Genomic DNA, 21,371 nt, shown 5'->3' on the forward strand with positions numbered 1-21,371 from the left:
TGGTGGTGGTGATGATCTTGCATAAATTGCTTTGCTTTTTGCCTGTGACTGATTTTCTCCGTTATCGAGAGCGCAAGATGCGCCTACTGTCCGAGATTTCTTGAATGTTGTTGCGGATTCTATAGCAAGAGTCCTGTATAATCAGATAGTGCATATTGTGTGAGTAGTGTTGCACATTCTCGAATGTAAGCACAAGCAATTACTGTGGAATGTATAGTTGTACACATAGTGAGCAGTATTGCCACATGAAGTTTAAATTTGAAGACAGACAACTTTATTTGCCACTGTTATAGTGATTTGAATGTCACTTATCTTTCTGTGTACAAATTCGGCCAATAAAGAGTTCCGTCTTAACTTTCGGCAGTGTTTGCTTCTTCGCCTCTTCCAAAGCATGTTAATATACAGATGCATAGTGTGGGGGTTCCACTCTGCGTGCGGCTAGGGCTGAAGGCGAGCTCCGGATCTAGCCCCCACACAGTCGCTTTGTGTTACTCCCCAACCCGTATCGCGGCTACGTCGGGTTCGAACGAATAAGGCAACCAGCGGCGTCAACTGTAAGAACGTTTATTGCTACCGGCAATAAAGAACACTGGCAGAGGGACGTCCTCTCTGTAATAGTAATAAATAGGCTGGCCTCGTTGCCCGGAATAGTCAGGCAACGTGGTCACTCACGGGTTGCGGCAGGTTAGGGGTTCGGCCTCAGAGAGAGAGGGTATCCCCCGGTCGCGCTGTTTTGTACCTTTTTACCTGGGCGAGGGGAATGTCCTCCTCACCCGTCAGCTACCTGCCCGCGAGTCGAGAAGGAAGGGCGCGCATCGCGAGAGCGAGGGAGAATCTGGAGAAGGCATAGTGCGCCTCTCCCCTGTCTATGCCGGCTCTCGACGCGACGGCGCGGCGGAAGATGGGCGCATGTGCTCCCCACAATAGATATAGTTGTCCTAACCACTTGAAATTTCTTACATCAAACCTTGTATCATCATGTGGCTCACCATCAGTCAAGGCAATTCATTTTTTTTCTTTTTTTTTAGCCTTTGATAACATCTGTAGGGGCAGAAATGTACACATTGCACAGCCTGAAGTACAAATGTTTTTGCTCCTTTGTTGATATGTACTGGTTTTTATGCCACAGTGTGTGCATCTGTCATTCATGGCAATGTGACTTGTGTTGTGTCTGCTTGCAGGGAAATTCCGTGATCAGTCACGCTAGAGCTGCGGCAGACCGCTGTGGTTACGACACAATAACTGGCATGCACCTTCCCGAAAACACACGTAAGTGGTTTGTGCTTCTCTCACCACTGCCAGGGTAGTGAGCTTTCTGAACGGGCTGCAGAACGGAAAACGGACTGAGATGCGTTTTCAGCGACCAGAACCATGTGGTTTGTGCTTAGGTAGCAAGATCTATAGAAAACGAAGCAGAGATTAAGTGAGGACAGAGATAAACACAAGTCAGGCTGGAAGAGGCCACAAAAAACTGGTCGAGTTTCACCCCACCGTCACTGCTGCTAATGATGCTGTAGTTTGTATGTTCAAAAGCTGGAACAATTACTAGCTTAACTGTTTTAATGGAAAACTTCTCAGCATCGTCATTTCACTTGAGGGTGATGAAAAAAAAAAAAAAACCACCTTCCAGATTTGTGCGCATGTCAGTGCTTACCGATTAATACATAGCAGGTAGGTGTGTTCCCTCCGTTTGTGTGCATTCTTCTGAAATTATGTGAAACCTTGCACAATAGCACATGCTATAATCACATAATTAGTATACTGTGCATCTTTGTGAAAATGTTCTGTGTCGGCTTGCAGACACTTTAAATTGTATGAAAATATGGTAGAAATTTTGCTGGAAACATGTGCCTGTAACCTAATGTCCTCCCATCCTGGCCCTATTTACTTCTGCAAGCAGCGCACTGGACCAATCCTAAAGGTGGTGTACTTGGTGATATGTATTGGTTACACATGTACATGCAGAGAATCCAAAAACTGTGTAATGAACTTAACAGCTATTTCCTTTTATGAACATTGTGTCTTCCGAGTCTTGCTACTGTGGGTGTGCAGTTGAGCACCAGCTGAACCTACATGAAAGACATGCAGCATTCCTGGCATGTATGCCACGGTTTCATACACATAATTATAAGAGCATGTCTGCAAGAACTATAGCCATTATCACACCTGCAGAAAGCACATGCTTGCAAATGATTGCGTGTGGTGGCGTGGGTCCATCAAACACGAAGTGCTGAGAGCACTTGGCATCTTTAAGCATAACATTTGTGAAGCATCATGTGTTCTTTTGGCATTAACGCTGTGTTATATGGGGGCCGCCTTCTGCTGCAGTCACAGCTCCTGCAGTACCTGTCAAAGGCCGTCGTGGAAGGCCACCTAAGCGCCCCGCCACCAGCCAGCCACCCCCAACGACAGGTGAGTAGGCCCAAGTTCAGGGTTCTCTCAGCTTTGGAAAAACTGTATTCACATGTGTGGCTCACCATGGACTGCCACCATTGAATTGCTGTCATTGCACATTGAAAAGTGTCTGTTAAATTGTGCAAGCTTTTAGAGGTGTGCTAATACCAAATAGTAGATATTTAATTGAATATCAAATTGAATGTCGAATCATATCAAAAAAACTAATCTCAGTTACCAAGAAAGTTTTCACAAAATATGTTGCTTATAAATTTCGCGCAAAAAAATGTGGTGCTGCACAAGCTTGGCAGACTCCTAGCCATGCATAACAAGAATGTTGCAAGCTGTCAGTAAATATGGGACATATAGAAATCAAGATATGCTGTATGGTCTACTCTTATTAAAGGGAACACCAAATTAGTGTGCCAGCACTGATGACTGCTCAGTTCTAGTATATGAAGGTCTGTATATAATGGCAGTTGGGTTATCGTAAGGTTAATCTGCGCGACAGATGAAAGGACCCCGCGTCACCTGACGCGATCACCGCTCTGCACGTAGCTGGCGCCGACAGTAAAGAGCAGGCACTGTCCACACCGTTTCATTGTCAGGTTCGGCGTGATTTTCCACCTGTCAAAGCATCTGAAATTTGGAAAGTCAATTTGGAGGGTCGCACTCACAGTTTGAAGGGCTACCCCTGCCCCCCTGAATAGTAGATATTCGATTCAGTGATATTCAAGTATTCGCACGCCACTACTTTTAATACAATAAGTTCTGGCTTCTTTTAGGTGCATTAAATAATGTTCAAAACATCATGCTTCAGTCTTTCTTCAATTCTAATTTTCGTAATATTTTATTTAAATCTTGAAAACCTGATTAACAAACTTGTTACCTGCAGCCTTCAGAATATTTTTTATTTATTTTAATGCAACAGATATTTAATATGGTTCAGCAATTGCCCATTCAAACCACAACTGCTCCTGCTTGGCAACAGCTGGACCAGTTTACTTGAAAACACTGTGTTTGAACAGAGAAGCTAAGCACTGAAACTTCCTCTTAATTGTAGGGATCCCTCTTGATTGCTTTACTGGAACATTGTTCTCTGTCAATAGAAAGGGTTAGCTCGTTCATACACGGTTATCACTTACGGAATACAGTGAAACCTCATTAAACCGTAGTTGGCCGGAGCTCGGGAAAGGTACGTACTAAACTGTAGTACTGTTTAACCGAATAGCATGAGATCGCCCACTTACCTGTCGAAAACGGAACTCAGAGAGAGTGCGATGAAAGGGGAAAAAACATGCAGTATTTATTCACTTTGCGCGACAAAAGCGTTATTTTCGTTTGATGCCGCGGCGGCCTAGCACGCCGACGACAGCGGCCTCAAACTTACTGAAGCTGCGTGCCAGCTTTTCAGCCAGCCCCCCTCTTCTCGGCAAACACTCGCATGGCAGATTCCTCGTTGGCGTTACGTATTACGTTACGTGCGCAGTAGTGCTGCAGAAGTCCCGGGGGCGCCTTTTTCATTACGGGTGCCGGAGTTTGGAATAATTTTCATTTGGAATAGAGTTACGTTATCACGCCCCTATTGTCGTCGCGACGATTGCATTCATGAGGCTGACGCAACGCGCAGCTTATGCCACTGTCGGGCCTGAATCGCCTGTGCTATCACTTTCTGTGTCGTCCTCGTCACTGTCGCTAGTCGACACTTCGGCAACAACAGAGGCAACGATGGCGAAAAGTCGAACCTCGTAACCGACATATCTTCGCGGTCGCAGCAGCGCTGCCGAGCAACTTCTTCGCATTCCAAATGCCACACACTGGAGTCAACAGCAGATCCCTGTTGCGTGTCAGCGCCGACTTCTTCGTGTCACGTTCGATAGCACGGACGATGTCTAATTTTTCTTCTATGCTGAGCACCCGGCGTCTTTTTTATCCATGCTTCAGAACGACGCGAGTCCTCGCTTGCATGACGCCGTAACGCTCTCTGGCATGGATGGATGGATGCTATACCCTTTGTAACGGGCGTCACCTAGCCTTTTGCTCCCCCTCCTATTTTATTATTATTATTTTTTCCTTTCTTTATATCCTCTTTAAAACAGTAGAGGAAACATTATCTCCCCGGTTTATGGTAGTATCTCTCCCTTGACTTCCTCCACCAATCCTCTAGCCTCCCCTTCGTTACTGCCACTCTTTTCTCGTCTATTTGCCCTCGTTCCCCGGGAAAACCTAATGCCCCTTCCATATCTGCCACTGTTCCCTCTGCCAGGGTCGGGCGAAGGTCTGTGCATCTCAGCACTATATGCTCTGTGGTCTCCATTTCGGCTCCGCAAGCTGTGCACCGAAGGTCCACGTCTTCAAATTTAGCCCTGTATGTTTTCGTTCTCAAAACCCCCGTCTTAGCTTCGAATAATAGTGAGCTGCCCCGCGAGTTATCAAATAAGAGCTCTCTCTTAATCTCCTGTTTTTGTGACCTATACATTGATAGCGCTGGCTTTCCGAGCATTCTTTCTTCCCACATTTTTCTTTCCGTCTCCTTCACCTCCTTTCCCACACTATAACCACGTTGGACGCCCTCCCTCGGCTGTAGGTATCTATTCCTCAGCTTCCTCGTTCTGAGTGTCCACTTTGTGTTTAAACTTTTCATGTACAGATATTTGTACACTTTTCCTGCCCACCTTTTTTCCTCCAGTGCTGGGAGTCTCTGTTCAAATTTTAGTTTACTTATTGCCTCTCTACCTTCGAATGACGTCCATCCCATGACCCCCTGCACTCCCTCATTAGGGGTGTTCCCATGTGCTCCTAAGGCCAACCTGCCTACACTTCTCTTGTCTCGTTTCCATGCATGCCTGAACTTCCGATTTCATGCGCAGTACTGAATTTCCGAATGTGAGGCCAGGTACCATAACCCCTTTTCATACGCCCCTAACCACCTCGTACCTATTATAGTTCCAAAGTGCCTTGTGTTTCATTACAGCTGAGTTTCTTTTCACTTTTTCAGTCATAATTTTTTCCTGTTCTTCCAATTGCTTTTTGCCCTAGTTGAGCCATATGCCCAAATACTTGTATTTTTCAACATGATCAATCTTAGATCCTTGTATTTCCAATGGTTCCCCCCTTTCTCCATTGTATACTATTATCCCAGACTTCTCTCTACTGAATTGCAGTCCGAATTTTTCTCCCTCCTCTCCACATATGCTCATTAGTTCCTGTAGCCCTAGTCGGGTGTCAGCAAGCAGTACAATATCATCTGCATACATCAGTCCGGCTAGTACTCGAGCTACCTTCTGCCCTTCCAGCATATAGCTTATGTCGGTTCCTATTGTGCTCTGTTCTAGCCTCTTTTCCATTTGGCTCACGTAAATCATAAAAAGCAGGGGCGACAATGGACAGCCCTGCCTGAGACCTCTTCTTATTTTAGCTGGCTTTGTAGTTTCCCCCTCCCATGTTATCTCTACCTCATTAACTGTATAAACTTGTTGTAAGAATCCAATCACCTTTCTATCTAGACCATATTCCTTGAACTAGCTCCATAACTTTTCACCGTTTACATTATCACAGGCTCCTCTAATGTCTAAAAAAGCTATCCATAGCGGTTTCTGCCTGGCTGCCGCTTTCTCTATGCACTGTATTATAACAAATAAATTATCATCTACCCTTCTGTTCCTTCGAAATCCATTCTGCAGCTCTCCCAAGATCTCTTCACGTTCTGCCCATTCCTCCATTCTCATTTTCACCATCTGCATTGCTACTCTGTATATGACTGATGTGACAGTTATTGGCCTGTAGGATTTAAGGTTGTCGTTGCCTCCCTTACCTTTGTAAACTAATATCATTCTGCTTGATTTCCAGCCCTGTGGAACATCTCCCCCTACAACTATTTGTTCAATAAGTTTTCACAATTTTAATTTACTTGCTGGCCTAATATGTATATCAATTTCCTAGGTATGTCATCAGGTCCTGTCGTTGTTCCCACGGGGACCTTGTGTTCCATTCTGTCCCATTCCTTGTTCATTGTTCTCGATTGCTCTGCAAATGCTGCCTCTATTGTTAACCTAATATATTCCTGAGCTTCCTCTCCCTCTACCTTTGTTCCTTCTCGTGTGGTCATTGAGTGCTGAACCACCTCTGTCTTCTTACTCTGTTGCCTTATGTGTTCCCAAAACTTCTTAGAGGCATTTCTGTCTTTCTTTCGTATCTCTAACGACCACTGTACCCCAACTTTTGCTATCTTGGCTTGAATTAATGCCGATGATTCTCTTTTCATTGCAAGGTAATTCTCCCATTTTGTCTCCACCTCTTCTGGTGTGGCTCCCCTTTTCTTCGCTGCTCTGTGTTTTCTGCACGCATCTTTGCGTTGCTGTATGGTCCCACCAGCTTTTCGGTTTATATTTTCCCTGCTTACTTCCTAGTTTCCTAATCTGTCCCTTCTCTAGCTCTCGTTTAAAAATACCTATTAACTCGTCGTATGTCCATGCCCTTTGCAGTTGCTTGGATACCATGCTTTCAATGTTTTTGGCCACTTCTTGTAGCTGCCTGTCATTCAATTTGCTCATACCTTTCCTTTCTTTAGTTTCTACCAGTGGTACTGTCCTTCCAAAACTGATTTTGATTCGTTTGTGATCACTCCCCAGGCTTTTTGTACCTGGCACCGCGTTGAAATGATGTTGATGTTGATGTGGCTTCACGCGCAAACGCACAGGGCGCTTGGAGGCCGTTGTTCCGATCTCTGAGGCGTGTTGTTCTGCCGGGCCGCCCGATGGAGACGGCGCAGCGCCGTGTTTGCGCGACGAAAAGTTGAAACGCTACGTTTTAACCGATGCGTACGCAGTAAGCTGGTACGGTTTATGCGGATACGAAACGCATTATGTTCAATGGCCGCTGAGTCGGGGATTTGACCTTACTACTTTTAAAACGAAACTACTGTTTAAGCGGGTACGGTTTAACGAGGTTTTACTGTACTCGAATTCCAGACACTCAGACAGCAGCAGCAGCAGTGCTAGTAATTAGATTTTATCATCTGCCCAAACATGACACATTTAAAACATTTTCGACTTGTTTCAGTGCTCCTGTACATTTATATTGTTGCCAACACTTTTAGGACAGTGACCAAGTAAAACATAGCGAGTCATCGCAAAGCTAGTTCAGTGTGCTTTTCGTTGAATTCAGAGTGACAAAATGTCGCTATCAGCGCTACCGCTCACGTCTACACCTCCAGTACTGTGTAAGTGATTATACGAACAGGCTAAAAACCCGCCATGGTGGCTTAGTGCCTATGGTGTTGAGCTGCTAAGCACGACATTGCGGGATCGAATCCCGGCCACGGTGGCCACTTTTCAATGGGGGCAAAATGCGAGAACGCCTGTGTACTTATATTTAGGTGCACGTTAAAGAACCTCAGGTGGTCCAAATTTCTGCAGTCCCCAACTACGGTGTGCCTCATAATCAGATCGTGGTTTTGGCACGTAAAATCCCATTATTCTTTAACAGTGAACATGCTCACGGATTAATGGTCACGAATTAAGCAGTCATGTGGCAACTATTGAAGCTGCCTGGCTGCCACACAAACTGACAGGAAGGACAGATAAGGAACTTTATTAAAAATTCTGTCGGGGCGAGCTAGTGCAGACTTGATTTGACAAATGTAACCGCGCTAACACATGCAACCAGAAAGGAACAAGGACAAGACACAAGTGCTTGTGTCTCGTCCTTGTTCCTTTGTGGTGGCATGTGTTAGCACTGTTACATTTGCCAAATCAAGATAACGAAAGCAGACACTTGAAGGAAACATTGCAAAACTTGTCTCTTGAGGTTTATATCACTACCAGTGCTGCCCTCTTTGTCATGTTAAGCACTAATATGTAAATGGTGTCTTGTGCTTTTTGATGTGTTTGTTGTTTCCTATACACTGATACAATGGATACATTCCAACTCACCCAGTTTGCTGTTCTTCCTCAAATGAAGGTCAGCAGGTCATGTGATTGTGTAGTCCGTCCGTGGTCATAACTGGTAATTCAGCCTGTATGAGATCATAAAGAGCACCTTTCAGATGTTATAACATATCTGTCCTTTGCTGGACGCATGGTATCATTGCAGAATAAGAATACTAAGGCAATGGAGAAGAAACCCAACAAAATTTTATTTTGCATAGTGTGGGTTCCATTCAAATGTGTCCAGCTTTATTTGCGAGACAGATGTCACATTCTCCCTGCTGTCTTTTGCTTTTGAACGTGTCTCTCTCCTTACTGTGACCGCAGTCAAAATTTCAAAATAGGGGTTAATCTGTCCATCTATCTATTTCATTACATAGTGACATTTGCTGTTGTGCCATGATCCATGCACAAATTATTTAGTAGCGTAGGTTATGGTTGGTCACATCACCACTATGCTGCTGTAGTTATTGTCTTAGTGCCATCTTATCATGCCATTATTGTTATGACAGCATAGTCACGTCACTGTAGCTGGCATGTTTTCTTCATTGTATAGATTTGGGTAACTCACACAAAATTGCAGGAGTTTTACTGAAAGTTGGTGTTCAGTGGGAGATGGAGTAGTAATTGCTGTCACGATAATTGAGTTCGGAGCCAGCAGAGTCCCCGAGTCTTACGATTTTTATTATTTACATTACAACTGGACTGCCCACTTGTTAACTGCTGCACTATCATGCACCTGTGTGTGCACTTATTTATTTATTTATTTATTCAAAAGAACCTTACAGGCCCTATGGCGGGGCATAAAGTAAGGGGGGCATATTAAACAGTAAAATGTATAAAAAGTACAAATTTCCAACAGGAACAGTGCTATAAAAAGATTATCGTGTTACACAATATTGAAGGCACTAGGAATACAAAGCAATATCTGAAGGCACACGAACACTTGTTACTGTTAACAGAGCAAAGGAATACCGTTTATGAAAATGATATACGACATGGCAAAAATGCACGATAACACACACTAGATTGGTCACTCGTGAACGGTATTAAATGGGAAAAGCATGAGTAACTGAGAGCGGAACGTGTCGGGATTAGATATGGAGGCTATGTTATCAGAGAGGTCATTCCAGAGACGGATGGCACGTGGTAGTGCCGATGAATTAAATGCATTGGCTTTACCGTATATGCGCATGAAACTGAACTGATTATGTAATCTGTGTGAAAAAGAGTGGGGTATTTGTAGTTGCAACCGGGTTCGTTTATTAGAGTAAACAAGAGGTGCAACAACATCTCACAAGAGGTTTCGCTTGAACTGAAGGTAATGCAGATGCAGCGACCTTGGGTTCCCAGCCGGCAGTGCTGCAAGCCACATCATCCACCAGTGCCAAAGAAGGCTTCCGCCGAGGGGCCAGCAGCCATCGTCGCGGTGGTCGTCGCCCACTCGGATCTGGGCTGGCGCGTCGGGGCAGGCCCCCTAGCCACGGTACGCAGATGTTCAGAGCACTGGCATGCTCGCCTGGAATGCGCCTAGGGGGACACTTTTCTGCGGAAGGCAAGTGCTGTGTGTGTGTGTGTGTGTGTGTGTGTGTATGCGTACAGCATCTCTTCTGTAGCAAAACTGACCGTGCTTACAAAGTAAGAAGCACCCGGGAAGGGATGTACAGTAGACTCCCTCGAAGACAGACATGAAGTGATCTTCAGTATCTGTTTGCCTCGCCAGAAGTTCTCAACGGAGAATCCACCTCAGTAGAGAGAATGTGAAAGCTGTGTGCTGTAGTTTTTGGACCTTAGTAAGTGGAACATGGTTAGCACAAACAGAACAGGAAGAACAGAAAGAGTGGTGCTCAGTAATTGCTGAATAAAACCCATCAGCTTAGTTGGCATGCATACAGAATTGGAATACTTTAGAAGGCTCTTGCTCACGAGTTTCTGCAAGGCCGCCACTTAAAATCCCAGCACCACAAAGCACCAGACACTTGAGTGAGAAGGCTCTTGTCACTCACTGCTCACCAGGAGCTGTTCCTTTTCTAATTGTCTCTACGCAATCGCAGCTTACCAATACTAGAGGTAGGCTGGTAAACATGCAGGGCAAATGTCCACTGTAACTTTTGTTCCCCTTGATGCGATGTAGGGGCAGTCCCAAATTGCAGTGGTCGGGTGAAATAAGTCTCTCTTTTCTTGCAGCCGTCCCATCTGCAGTCCCCTCTGGCGTGAATCGGCGAACAAGTGTTCTGTTTCGCAAAAAACGCTGCGCTGTGGGCAGGGGACCAGCTGGTCGCGGAGGGCGCCTTGGTCGGACCCCGTCTTCAACCGCTGCTGACAACCCAATGCCTGACCAGGGCACTCCTCCCACCACCAGTGCCGCTGCTGTCCTTACACCGAACCAGGGCCCAGGTGAGCCCAGTGATATTTTTGTGAGGGTGTCATGAATTTGTTGCACTTCTTTCCACGTTGTTCTGCCTTTCTTTGCTGCACTGAAAAGGAAAACCAGCTGCAACACCTTGTCCGCAGTAGGACAAAGGCCTCCTTCTAAAGATCTGTGCAGTGTTAAGAGAACCCATGCTATGCCGTCAAATTTTCGTAACCTCTGCTGCCGTCAATGACATAGATAGCTAGCTGGAATGTGCCTTCTTACATTGGTTTAAATATTGCATTTTTCTTTAAGCAAAATCACCTCTGAATTCATTTTGACAGGCTTAGTGGCATCTACTTATTCACCATTTCATGTATGGCCTAAGCTGTACTTTCAAGCAAACCATTCTCACAGCATATGCTTATTCTTATTTGTGGTGCTTATCTTTCAACAGTTTTCTCGCTCATTACCTTGGTTTGTTCACGCTGGGAGAGTGCAAAACATCATATAAACAAGCCTCTAGATTGTAATGGTACACGTGGCCCACTAGTGGCCTTTCTGGCTTACTTGCTCGAGCTAGCAGAGAGCAACACAAAGCCAAATTAATGTGCAACATGAAGTGGGCTACACCTTTAATTAAGCTTTATGCTGTAGTTCTATGAGTGGGCCTTTTTGTTTTCTTCTCTTCTTTTTTGTCAAAATTAAAATTTTTTTTTTTTTTACATTTCCAGGCATCTGATTTGGAATATTTAAATGTAACTTCTGTGCAAGATCTCAGCAAAAACCAAGCAGCAAATGCAACATGATTGGGATCAAATACACTAGTGATGGTATTTAATGTGCCATACAGCTCAGTGGAGCCCTGACTAGTTAAAGTAGTGCAGGCGCTGAACTCATATATATATATATATATAATTATGGCTGAGGAAATCATGCTGGCCCCGGTAGTAAAATGAAGAGTACGACATACGTTGGGGGGGGGGGGAATAAGCACAGTATATACTTTGACAAAGGCTGGTCCACCAGCCGAAACGTCAGTCAAATATACTGTGCTTATTCAACGTACGTCATACTCTTTTCCTTACATATATATATATATATATATATATATATATATATATATATATATTTTTTTTTTCCAAATACTGAATGCCTCTATTCAGACCAAAATTGGTACTGTCTAAGGCATGCAAGTATCTGAGCAAGTAAATGAATTGAACGTAGGACAGAATTGGCACTGCCACTGTGAAAATACGGTACCAACTCCCAGTATAATAATGCCGCTTCTATATTAGGTAAATTGTAGTCAATCACTGATAACGTGAAGTTTAATAGCAGTGCACTTTGACCAATTTTACTGGGTTTTCCTCATATAAAGACATGCTTATGCTAACTCTTTGCCCCTCTCTTTTGGCACATTTTACAGGAGTACCATTAAATCTCATCATACAAAGTCATGTCAGACACAAAAATATTGTCATTATAACAGATGTTCTCTGTAAGCATACACGGTGATATTGGTGGTGGAAAAAGTGACGGTCAAGTATGTGCGAAAGAAGCACAAGATGGATGCCTCAGATGGGCCAGCAATGGGTCTCTTGTGGATTTTGATGGCTCATACGCATCTTCCCATGCCAATATGAGGCACGGTAAAAATAAATTACATACACACACTCCGCGAGTGGTTTTATCCCGTGGGATTGGCATGTTGGCTTGCCAACTGCAGTCCAATCAAGCCAAGCAGCTGGCCAAAACATGCAAATGCATTTCGTATGTGCCATTTCAAGTTGCTCTTGCTGAACATCACTGCTAACCAGCAGACTTTTTGGAGGTGACTGAATGTGGATCCGTACTCTGCTACTTCAGCCATCAGTCTAGCCTGTGCATCTGATTCCATGCTTGATCGCCTATAAGGTCTCTGAGTGCAAACCTACTGACCACAAGCTTCCCGCAACGGCTTGTCACCGGCCACTCTGCTGCTCGTACTGCTTAAAGGGACACTATAGGTTACTATGAAGTCAAGTTAAAGTGATAAAGCAATGCTCTAGAATGTCTAAGGTGTCAATATAATTGCGAACGGAGCTTTAGTAACCGAGAAATTGAGGTAAATGCATGACACGATTTGAGACCCCCCAGCGACATTCCGGTACTAGCCCGACGACGAAGGCACTCCTCGTCATCATTTATGTCACTAGTACTCAACTACTCGTATTAAAAAGATCATTTCATTAGATTATAAGACGGGAGAAAATGCTACTTGTCTACTTCTATTCGATTCTTAGAAAAAATAACATTTTGACGTTAGCCTTGAGTGGTATGGGTGGTCAAAAGGTTTCGTTTTCGCTCGACTCTGCGCCGCACGCGCTATTGGAGTTTCAGTTGTTTCGTTATCGCGTCGTGCTGCGCTGGTTCTGCTGGCTCGCGAAACTTGCATTTGGAACAAGCAGCGAGAATGCCACCCACGTCCATGTAATGTCGTGGGATTTGCGAACGGTCCGCGGAACTTGGCCAAGGGCAGTTGCAGCGGCGAATCCAACATTACTTATCACTGTGTGCCAACGAGTGAACCTCTCTGTTCGAAGTGGTTAAGTGCCATACCTATGCCACAGCATGTTGGCAAATAGCCGAAAAATCGCATAGTGTGCCACACTGCACTTTTGTCCAGAGGATTACAAGTTCCGCCAACTTACTGAAGTCGTGTGGAGTGCCTTTCAAAGCAATGCTTTCCCGTAGTGCTGTTCCGTCAGTCTTGCCTGCATTTTCCGAAGCGCAAGAACAACTGCAGGTCGAAAACGGGACGGTGAGTGCGGCATTTGGTTTTCACGAAGGAAAAGCTACAAATGTGGGAATATGTACAGCCATGACACAGTTGCCGTCGTAGTAGTACGCAATGATGCCGGCAGCGCGAGCTCTCAGCAGGAGGTCACATTCATCACTGCTTAAATCACTGAAGTCGAGCCAAGCATCGCGAGCCAATGTGTTGTTGTCAGGGTTGTCCATTGCAACGAGCGTCGAAGCTGGAGTCATAAAATAAAGAACCAGCTTATCGTCGCGCGCTTGCCCTTTCGCTAGCCACCATAGTTCCGCTTTCGCACTGCTGTCGGCTCTGTCTTGGCTCTGTTTCTGGCCGCGCGTTTGCGTTTTGCGCAGAAAAGCCGTAGCACCATCTGCGGGCGCCATTTTACCCACCGACAGCGCAACGTCACCATGAGACCATGACGCCACTGCTCCTCAATCAGAGGGCGCGCCATTTGAACTGCGCTAGAGGTACACGGACGCTTCAGAATGCATTTTCTCTTAAAGTAAGTCTCTTCTTCACATGAAACAAGCGTCTCGAGGTTTCTGGGATGGTATTTCAGCAGTCTATGTTGACTTAATATTAACCTTTAGTGTCCCTTTAACCAGCATCGCTTCATCAGGAGCTGGCAACTAAAGTTGCGTTCTCATGCCTAGTTGACATGGCGTCAACTTAGTTCATGGCCACTTTGTTTGTGGCTTTAAGAGCACACTCGATGCCCAAAGCATTGAGCGGCATCCGAAATCTCTGCTATTGCCATTACACATTGGTGCTAGAGACACGTGTTAGTGCCGCAGGGAAGTCTAAAAAATTTGTTGGCAATTTTTTGACATTTTTGGTACGAAAATATCTATTTTCATACACGTGCAAACAAAAATTTTCTTCGCTATAACCAATACTGTGTTGAATCGCATTTTTTACTTAGTTATAGCAGGAGAACACTCCATTGCATTAAAGCATGACCAACCAAATTTTAGATTTACTTCTTTAAATTTAGTAATTTGTTATATCTTTGTTCCTGATGTCAAAGTTCAACTTTAGCACTTGCAGAGCATGACCTCAGACATCATTGGCACAGTCTAAGATACCTGAGCCCATTCATTGCAGGCAGTACATAAGAGTTTTGGTTTTCTCTGTAGCTGAATCATTGAAGAAATATTGCAAGTTTTCTATCGGGGCAGCTCGGCAGTCTTGATTGATTCAGTGCATGCCTTCAGCGTACCTTTAAGGTATAAATGCCTACAGTGCCACGATGGTGTGCAGGCCCGAGGAAACGAGGCCGGTCAGGGAGTCAGGGCAGCTCCCCGGGTCCGCTTGGTTGCTTCCCACCACAGACGGACAGCTTCAAGGTGTATCGCTCCTGTGAGTAGCACATTTGCCAGTACACACAAGTATTGTGTATACATGCAAGCTATAGGAACTCTGGGATTAAGAGGCAAACACTTCAAAAAAGTTTACACCTTTTGGGGCACATCTTGTCCCCAAACAATCACCTGTATTTCTTGCGCATACTTTTTTGAAAACCTGGCACTCGCTACTTTCTTGTCAAGAATGCTATGTCACCGATAATGAACATGCCGTTCATGAACTGGAAGTACTGGGGCGCAGAGATGAAGGAGAAGCACGCCACACAAATGAGGATTACTGTTTGGGGACAAGACCAAAAAGGTGCAAACTTTTTTTAGAGTGCATGTCACTGATGCAGACACAACACTGGCCAACAACCATTGTTTGAACGGAGCACTTGTAGTTATGTAAAACAATTTTCTGAGCTATAGCGTTAAAGCACATTGATCGCTCAATAAATTTATTGTTACTTTGACCTGCACCCAGAACATGGTGCAATATAGGTGTGATGGCAAGTGTGACATTGAAGTGGAAACTCGTTCAGTTTCATGTCCTGCACCCAGACAGCATCACATATAAATAGGCAATAACATCTATACCAAACAGAATGTGGAGCATTTTTGGTGCTTTACCATTTTCAAAACATTTGTGAGCATCTCTCCAGCCTTTGTCAAAAGTAGCAGAGCTACTTGGCATGTGTACGCGTGAGGAACTTTCAGGCAGTGCGGCTCCAGTGCGGGGCCAGCTGTGCTCCATGATTGCCTTTGTGACTAAATTCTTAAGCATTTTTTTCTGTCTGCTTCTATTAACAGTGATATACTTTACTCTCGCATGCAGATGAGCAAGGCAGCGACTCTGATCGAGAATCGTCAAGCGAGTCCTCCGAGTCAGCATCAAGCAGTTCATCGGACGAAGCCACCGAGCCAGACGAGGCCCCTGGTGAGTCCGTCTGTCGGACGACCAACTCGTTGACCTACGAGAGCCCTTGCCAGAAGCAAGTGTGTGTGCCAGCCTAGGTCAAATAAGGCGGGAGTGCTCGAACTAGATTGGACTGTGCTCATTCACAACAGGTGTCCCTTGTTTTTTTTTCTCCTGCAGTAAAGAATTTGTAACATTCCATTGTTGAATCCATAGTGGGTTTGATCTCAGTGCTGACACTAAAAATGTACATATATTTGTGAATAAACTATTATTATTCTAATTACTTCCATTGGTCATTGCGGATCAAGTTGACCTGCAGCAGATTGCTCTCTCTTGCACTGCCATCATGGTCCAGCTACTGCCAGAAGTCTGTGAAGTCAAGTTTGCCTGGTTCTAGCATGTTTTTAGAACTATAACATGCAATTTCATTCACTGCCACTGTGAAACTTGCTTCTAAGGGTAAGCACCACTCGTGTATCAGTTCAAGAAGCTGAGATGACATCCATAATCCATCAAAATGACCCCGATGACTTGCTGACTGCGCAAGCCAACAACCACTGTATATCAAAGTGACATTAAAACCAAATATTAAGTCAAGCTAAAGTGATTGAGTTATGCTCAAAAACGTTTTAAGGCTTCAATATTATCGAGAACTGAGCTTTAGTATCCGAGAAATTGAGGTAAAGGTAGGACACAATTTGAGACTACTGGGACATTCTAATACTAGTCCGATATGTTGTAACGCCTAATTATAATTGTGTCGCTAGTACTCAAACACTGATAATAAGGTTGTTGCATTGCATTAAGATACAGAACAAACTGCTACTTATCCACTTTTGTTTGATCCTTAAAACGAAGGAACTTGCTGGCGTTGTCCTTGGCAACGACTGCACGTCTTCAAAAGGCTTCGTTTCCACTCGACCCTGCGCTGTCTGCACTCTCAAATAAAACAAATTTCTGGGGTTTTACCTGCCAAAATTATCATCTGATTATGAGACACTACCTGCCAAAATTATCATCTGATTATGAGACACATTGTAGTGGGGGACTCCAGATTAATTTTCACTACATTGGATTCTTTAAAGTGGCCCTGAACCACTTTTTATTGAAGTGAATATAGGCTATTTCAGAAATACTTTGCTGCAAAAAGTACTTCAATGCATCCAGCTGAAGCGGAGTTATTGGCACTCAAACACGGCCTATGCTATGCTCCCGTTTCTTCTTCAATGCCTTGCACTCCGAAGGCTATGGCGCAGTGGAGCATGCCCGCAACGCTCCACCTTCTATATGTCACTGTGGCGTGCAGTTCAAATTTCATTTTGGATGTTAACATAGACGCCATGACTTCAGCCTTTGGTGCCTATGACGCGCTAAACATAAGCCGAACGCAGCTGTCCTCAGCGAGCCGCAGTGTGCTTAGCCAGTGAAATCCTGGTGGCATACCACGGCGGCCGCGGAATCTATGCCATGTAGCCGACCGCAGCTTGATGTTAGCTATTATTGACCAGTAGCAGCCGTCTGAGGGAATGACGAAATGGTGCATCCGATGATGAAATAGTGCGTCTAGAAGAGAGTGAGGACAGGGCCTTCTGTTGAAAACAGAAGCGTTTGAGAAAAAGGTGAATTAGCGATCCACTTGTGAGCTTCACGCATTACTTACGACAGCAAAACTTGGCTGAGATGTTCACAGCAGCATATGCTACCCGTAGACTTATTTCACCAAGCCTGAGAGGTGGTTCAGGGCCTCTTTTAACATGCACCCAATGCACAGTACTCAAGCATTTTAACATTCTTCCCTAACTGAAATGCGGCCGCCGCAGCCGGGATTTTATTTTGCGACCTTGTGCGTAGCAGCGCAATGCCATGGCCACTAAGCCACCACGGCGTGGCTCACATTTTGGTAGTTTCAGTATCGTGTAGTGCTACACTGGTTTTGCTGGCTCGCACAGCTCGTACTAACTGCAAGCAGCAGAAAATAACGCACAGATGTCATATTTTAGTCTAGTTTCTAGACATCCTTTCACAAACCAGCGTAGTGCTGGTTGTGGGGCGCAGCTTTACTCACCAATGGTAGTAAAAGGTGGCGATGGTGTATGCAGAGTCCCATCGCTTCACCTGTGGCAGGCGATTTGAGTTGCCTTAGAAGAATTTGACCCTTTCAATCGAGATTTTCTCTGGAACTAAGTTATTTTTCTTGGTATGAAACAAGCACTGCGAGGTTTCTGGAATGGTATTTTAACAGTCCATGTTGAGTTAATAATTGCCTTTAGTGTGCCTTTAAACTCTGCTTTTAGAACTGGCTCTGTGTTACACAGTGATGATCCACTGTTTGCTTTCGTTTAGCAAATTTTGGATTTACAAAATTCAATGTTTGAGAATTCGGGTACCTCCTACGGATCGATCACAAGAATCTACTGTTACACTCAAGCTAAGGTGTAGAGACTGTGCAACACATTTTTTGTGTGATGGATTGACAAAGCTGTCATGGACGTCCGATCCAAGTATGATTCCTCCGCACGCAGCAGGGAGCTTACCATTTTATGCAGAATACCACCTGCCATTCCCTGCAACATATTTAGTTTCTCCAGCCACCTTTCGAGCTTGTTATGACATCGTATAAAAAACAATGACTGTTGGCTGTTTTTTCATAGAATTCATGACTAATCAGTGTTTAGTACAGCACTGACAAGAGCGAAAGCCACTTCACAGTACTGTCATTGTTAAATGCTAGTTTGTCAAGTAAAAATTATAGATGTCTCTCACCTCAAGAGCCTTAAAGGCCAATATTGCACTTGTGGTGATTATTGTACTACTGCCTCCAAAGTAAACATGGTCAAAGTTTCCAACTTTATCTGGCCAGCACATTTGCATGCTGCGGTACCTTTGTACCTTTGAAACTCACACAAACACTTGGAATCATCTATTGATAAGTTAAATTTGCACCATTCCCAAAGCTTGTTCATTAGTAGGAAGTTTTTTCATGCGTCAATCAGCTTGGTTCTTGCATGTGGTTGAGCAAAAGCAAGGTAAAAATGAGAAATGTGGCGTGTCTGCTTCCTTGCTTAGCAGCAGTGATAGTGTGCATTATTCGAGATGAGCTGCATTATGCTTATAGTTACAGTAAGGCCTGGTGAAAGAAAGAAATCACTTGCAGAGTTGTGCATAACATTATGGGCATGTCTGTCTGTGCCATCACAAGGGTCTGTCAGGGGCAACATTTAATTTCCAATAACACCCCTTGTACAATACATACTTAAAAAACATTTTGTTGCGAAGGATACGAAAGGCAGTGCTTTTATACACTAGGCCTATTCTGTACCTTTCTTAAAAAGTGTCACTGGAGGCATTTGAAGGTCAATGGCAATTAAATTGTAGACTGTGTGAGAAGGCCTAGTATAGTGAAGATATAGAGTGGCCTCTGTACAAAATTTTATGTCTAGCATAAGAGCGCAAATATTGCTAAAAGCTAGCAAAAATAGCCGTTTTTGATATCAAAACTGGGGGAAAAGAAAAAAAAAAGCACTGCCATTACTGCTTGCCGGAAGTGAAGCATGACCCAGAGGGCGCGGTTTCTTGGGATGACCTCCGAGATAAGACAGCGACAGTGCTGAAAAATTCCAGAGGTGTTGTGCCTGGTATTGAGTCATTCGCAACAACCACCAGGTGCATGCATTGTATGCTTAGGTGCTGTTGGCTAACAATAAAACTATACAATTACCACCCCTGCGGCATTGCCAAGATTGCTTTAGTGATATATACGAGTCATAACACATTTAGCCAAAGTGAAATTTTGTTGTAGTTGGTCTTAAGTGTAGCATCTTTATGTAGCAGCACTGCACTGGCTGTTAGGGTTTTTCTTGTGCGCAGTCACTGAAGGATGAGCTTAAACTGGGAATGTCGGATGACTTGGATGAAGTGCCATGATAAGCATGAGTGTTCTAAATTGGGCTATTCGGTTTACATGGCAAACAGCTCAGATAGGACAAGTGGACGAGTAGAACAGGTGCACAATGAGTCTGTCCTGTTTGTTAATGTGTCCCACTGTCTGCGCTATTTGCCACGTTGAATGGTAAGCATGCCTTGTAGACTTTCGATGGCTTGGCGAGGGTCACCATTGGTAGTTCGTTATCGGTTTCACATTGCTTTGCTGGCTCAGAATCCACTCCTGGCTCCAAGTTCTATAGCATGCATGAAAATAAGAGGCTTGCAGTGTACTAAGTTCTGGCTGCTTGGAAGTAGTACGAGCTGTTGGAGATTCCTGAAGGACGGACACAGAGAGACGAATGGGTGGCGGGAAACCGCAGGGCCTGATCGGCCGGAGATTCCACTGGAGCCACTGGACCTGGTGTGGGCCAAGTGCCGTGGCTACCCATGGTACCCGGCACTCATCATCAACCCCGAGATGCCACGTGGCGGCTTCACCCAAAACGGTGTGCCTATCCCTGTGCCCCCCGAAGAGGTGCTCGACCTGCGAGTAGGCTACCCGGAGCCCGTCTATCTCGTGCTGTTCTTCGACACCAAGCGGACATGGTGGGCACACTCTCCCTGCGTCATTTAAGCTTGCCCCCCCCTCTCCCACTCATTATACCATACGCTTCAGTTAAGACTTCAGTCCCTTGAAAACAAATCAGCATAGGTTGCTTGCTTTTTCTTTCAGAAAGAAAGCGGTCAACGTTGACACTCACACCTTCAAACATAAGAAATTTACAATGTGTGATGACAAAGTCGTCAGTTAAAAATATATCAACTTATTACCTGCTTTAAGGCCTGTGTTGCAGTTTAACAGTTGAAGTTGGTCAGCGCTTTGTTTGGAAGCCAGAGACTGCTACCAGCTTCAATATTTCCCAGAAATGTGCGATGAAGTATGTTGGTGCACCATGGCTTTGTCCCATGTAGTATTGAGAAGACTGCGAGAGAACAGTAAGTGGTGTGCCAGTGAGTTTCACCGCAGGTTTGCAGAGCGATGTCCCAAAACTGAAGCTGCTCTTCAGATGCCTACTTATTGGACACTTCTAGAGCGCTGACCTGATTCAATTCCACATTTACATCATATATCATATGTTGTATACCTCGTGCATTTAACTTATTTAGAGCATTACTCAGAGTTAATTGCACAATTTCTAATGTCCTCTGGCATTTGCAGAAATTTTGAGGCTAGCACCAGTTCAGCTATATTTGCCCTGAAATTACGTTACGAAAGACATTAGTGTTCCAGTCAGTAATTTAACAAAAGCCCCCCCACCCCTCCTTCAGCACTGTCTGGAAGAAAATGGAGTGAAATTTCAAAGTGTATTTGTGCAGAATCATTGTGTAGTGTAGTCCCTCACTTATAGTGACTAACATATACATTAGTGAAGCTTTCCAGCCACATCTGAGAAATTAACTTGGCTGAGTGCGATTACATTCCTGAATGCAGGCAGTGGCTGCCGAGAAACAAGCTCGAGCCGCTGGGTGTCGACACGGCCAGAGACAAGGCGAAGCTGGTGGAGTCAAAGAAGCCTGCTGAGCGCAAAGCCGTCAAGAAGGCCTACGAGAATGCCATTTTGCACCGCTGCCGCGTTACGGGACAATCCACGGGCCTGTCGGGCGACTCGAGTGGTGAAGACCAATAAATCATGTCTCTTCCTTC

At 44.7% G+C, this 21,371-nt stretch overlaps 1 protein-coding gene across 7 annotated transcripts in view; it reads left to right on the top strand.

Annotated features, from left to right (window-relative positions):
- Br140 (bromodomain-containing protein 140) overlaps nt 1-21,371 on the top strand; it is a 32,683-nt gene extending 11,312 nt beyond the window's left edge. For 3 of the 7 annotated variants that reach the window (XM_075669870.1, XM_075669875.1, XM_075669874.1), the window contains exons 5-12: nt 1,182-1,269; nt 2,329-2,412; nt 9,643-9,876; nt 10,509-10,718; nt 14,720-14,836; nt 15,659-15,760; nt 20,047-20,272; nt 21,159-21,371. In XM_075669870.1, coding sequence (XP_075525985.1) covers nt 1,182-1,269; nt 2,329-2,412; nt 9,643-9,876; nt 10,509-10,718; nt 14,720-14,836; nt 15,659-15,760; nt 20,047-20,272; nt 21,159-21,354 — 1,257 coding nt within the window. In that variant the 3' untranslated portion in view covers nt 21,355-21,371. Of the gene's footprint in view, nt 1-1,181; nt 1,270-2,328; nt 2,413-9,642; nt 9,877-10,508; nt 10,719-14,719; nt 14,837-15,658; nt 15,848-20,046; nt 20,273-21,158 lie in introns of those variants that run through there. The other 4 variants (XM_075669873.1, XM_075669876.1, XM_075669871.1 and 1 more) reach the window with 4 other exon arrangements.

The sequence above is a fragment of the Dermacentor variabilis genome, chromosome 9, assembly GCF_050947875.1.
Source record: "Dermacentor variabilis isolate Ectoservices chromosome 9, ASM5094787v1, whole genome shotgun sequence".
NCBI lineage: Eukaryota > Metazoa > Arthropoda > Arachnida > Ixodida > Ixodidae > Dermacentor > Dermacentor variabilis.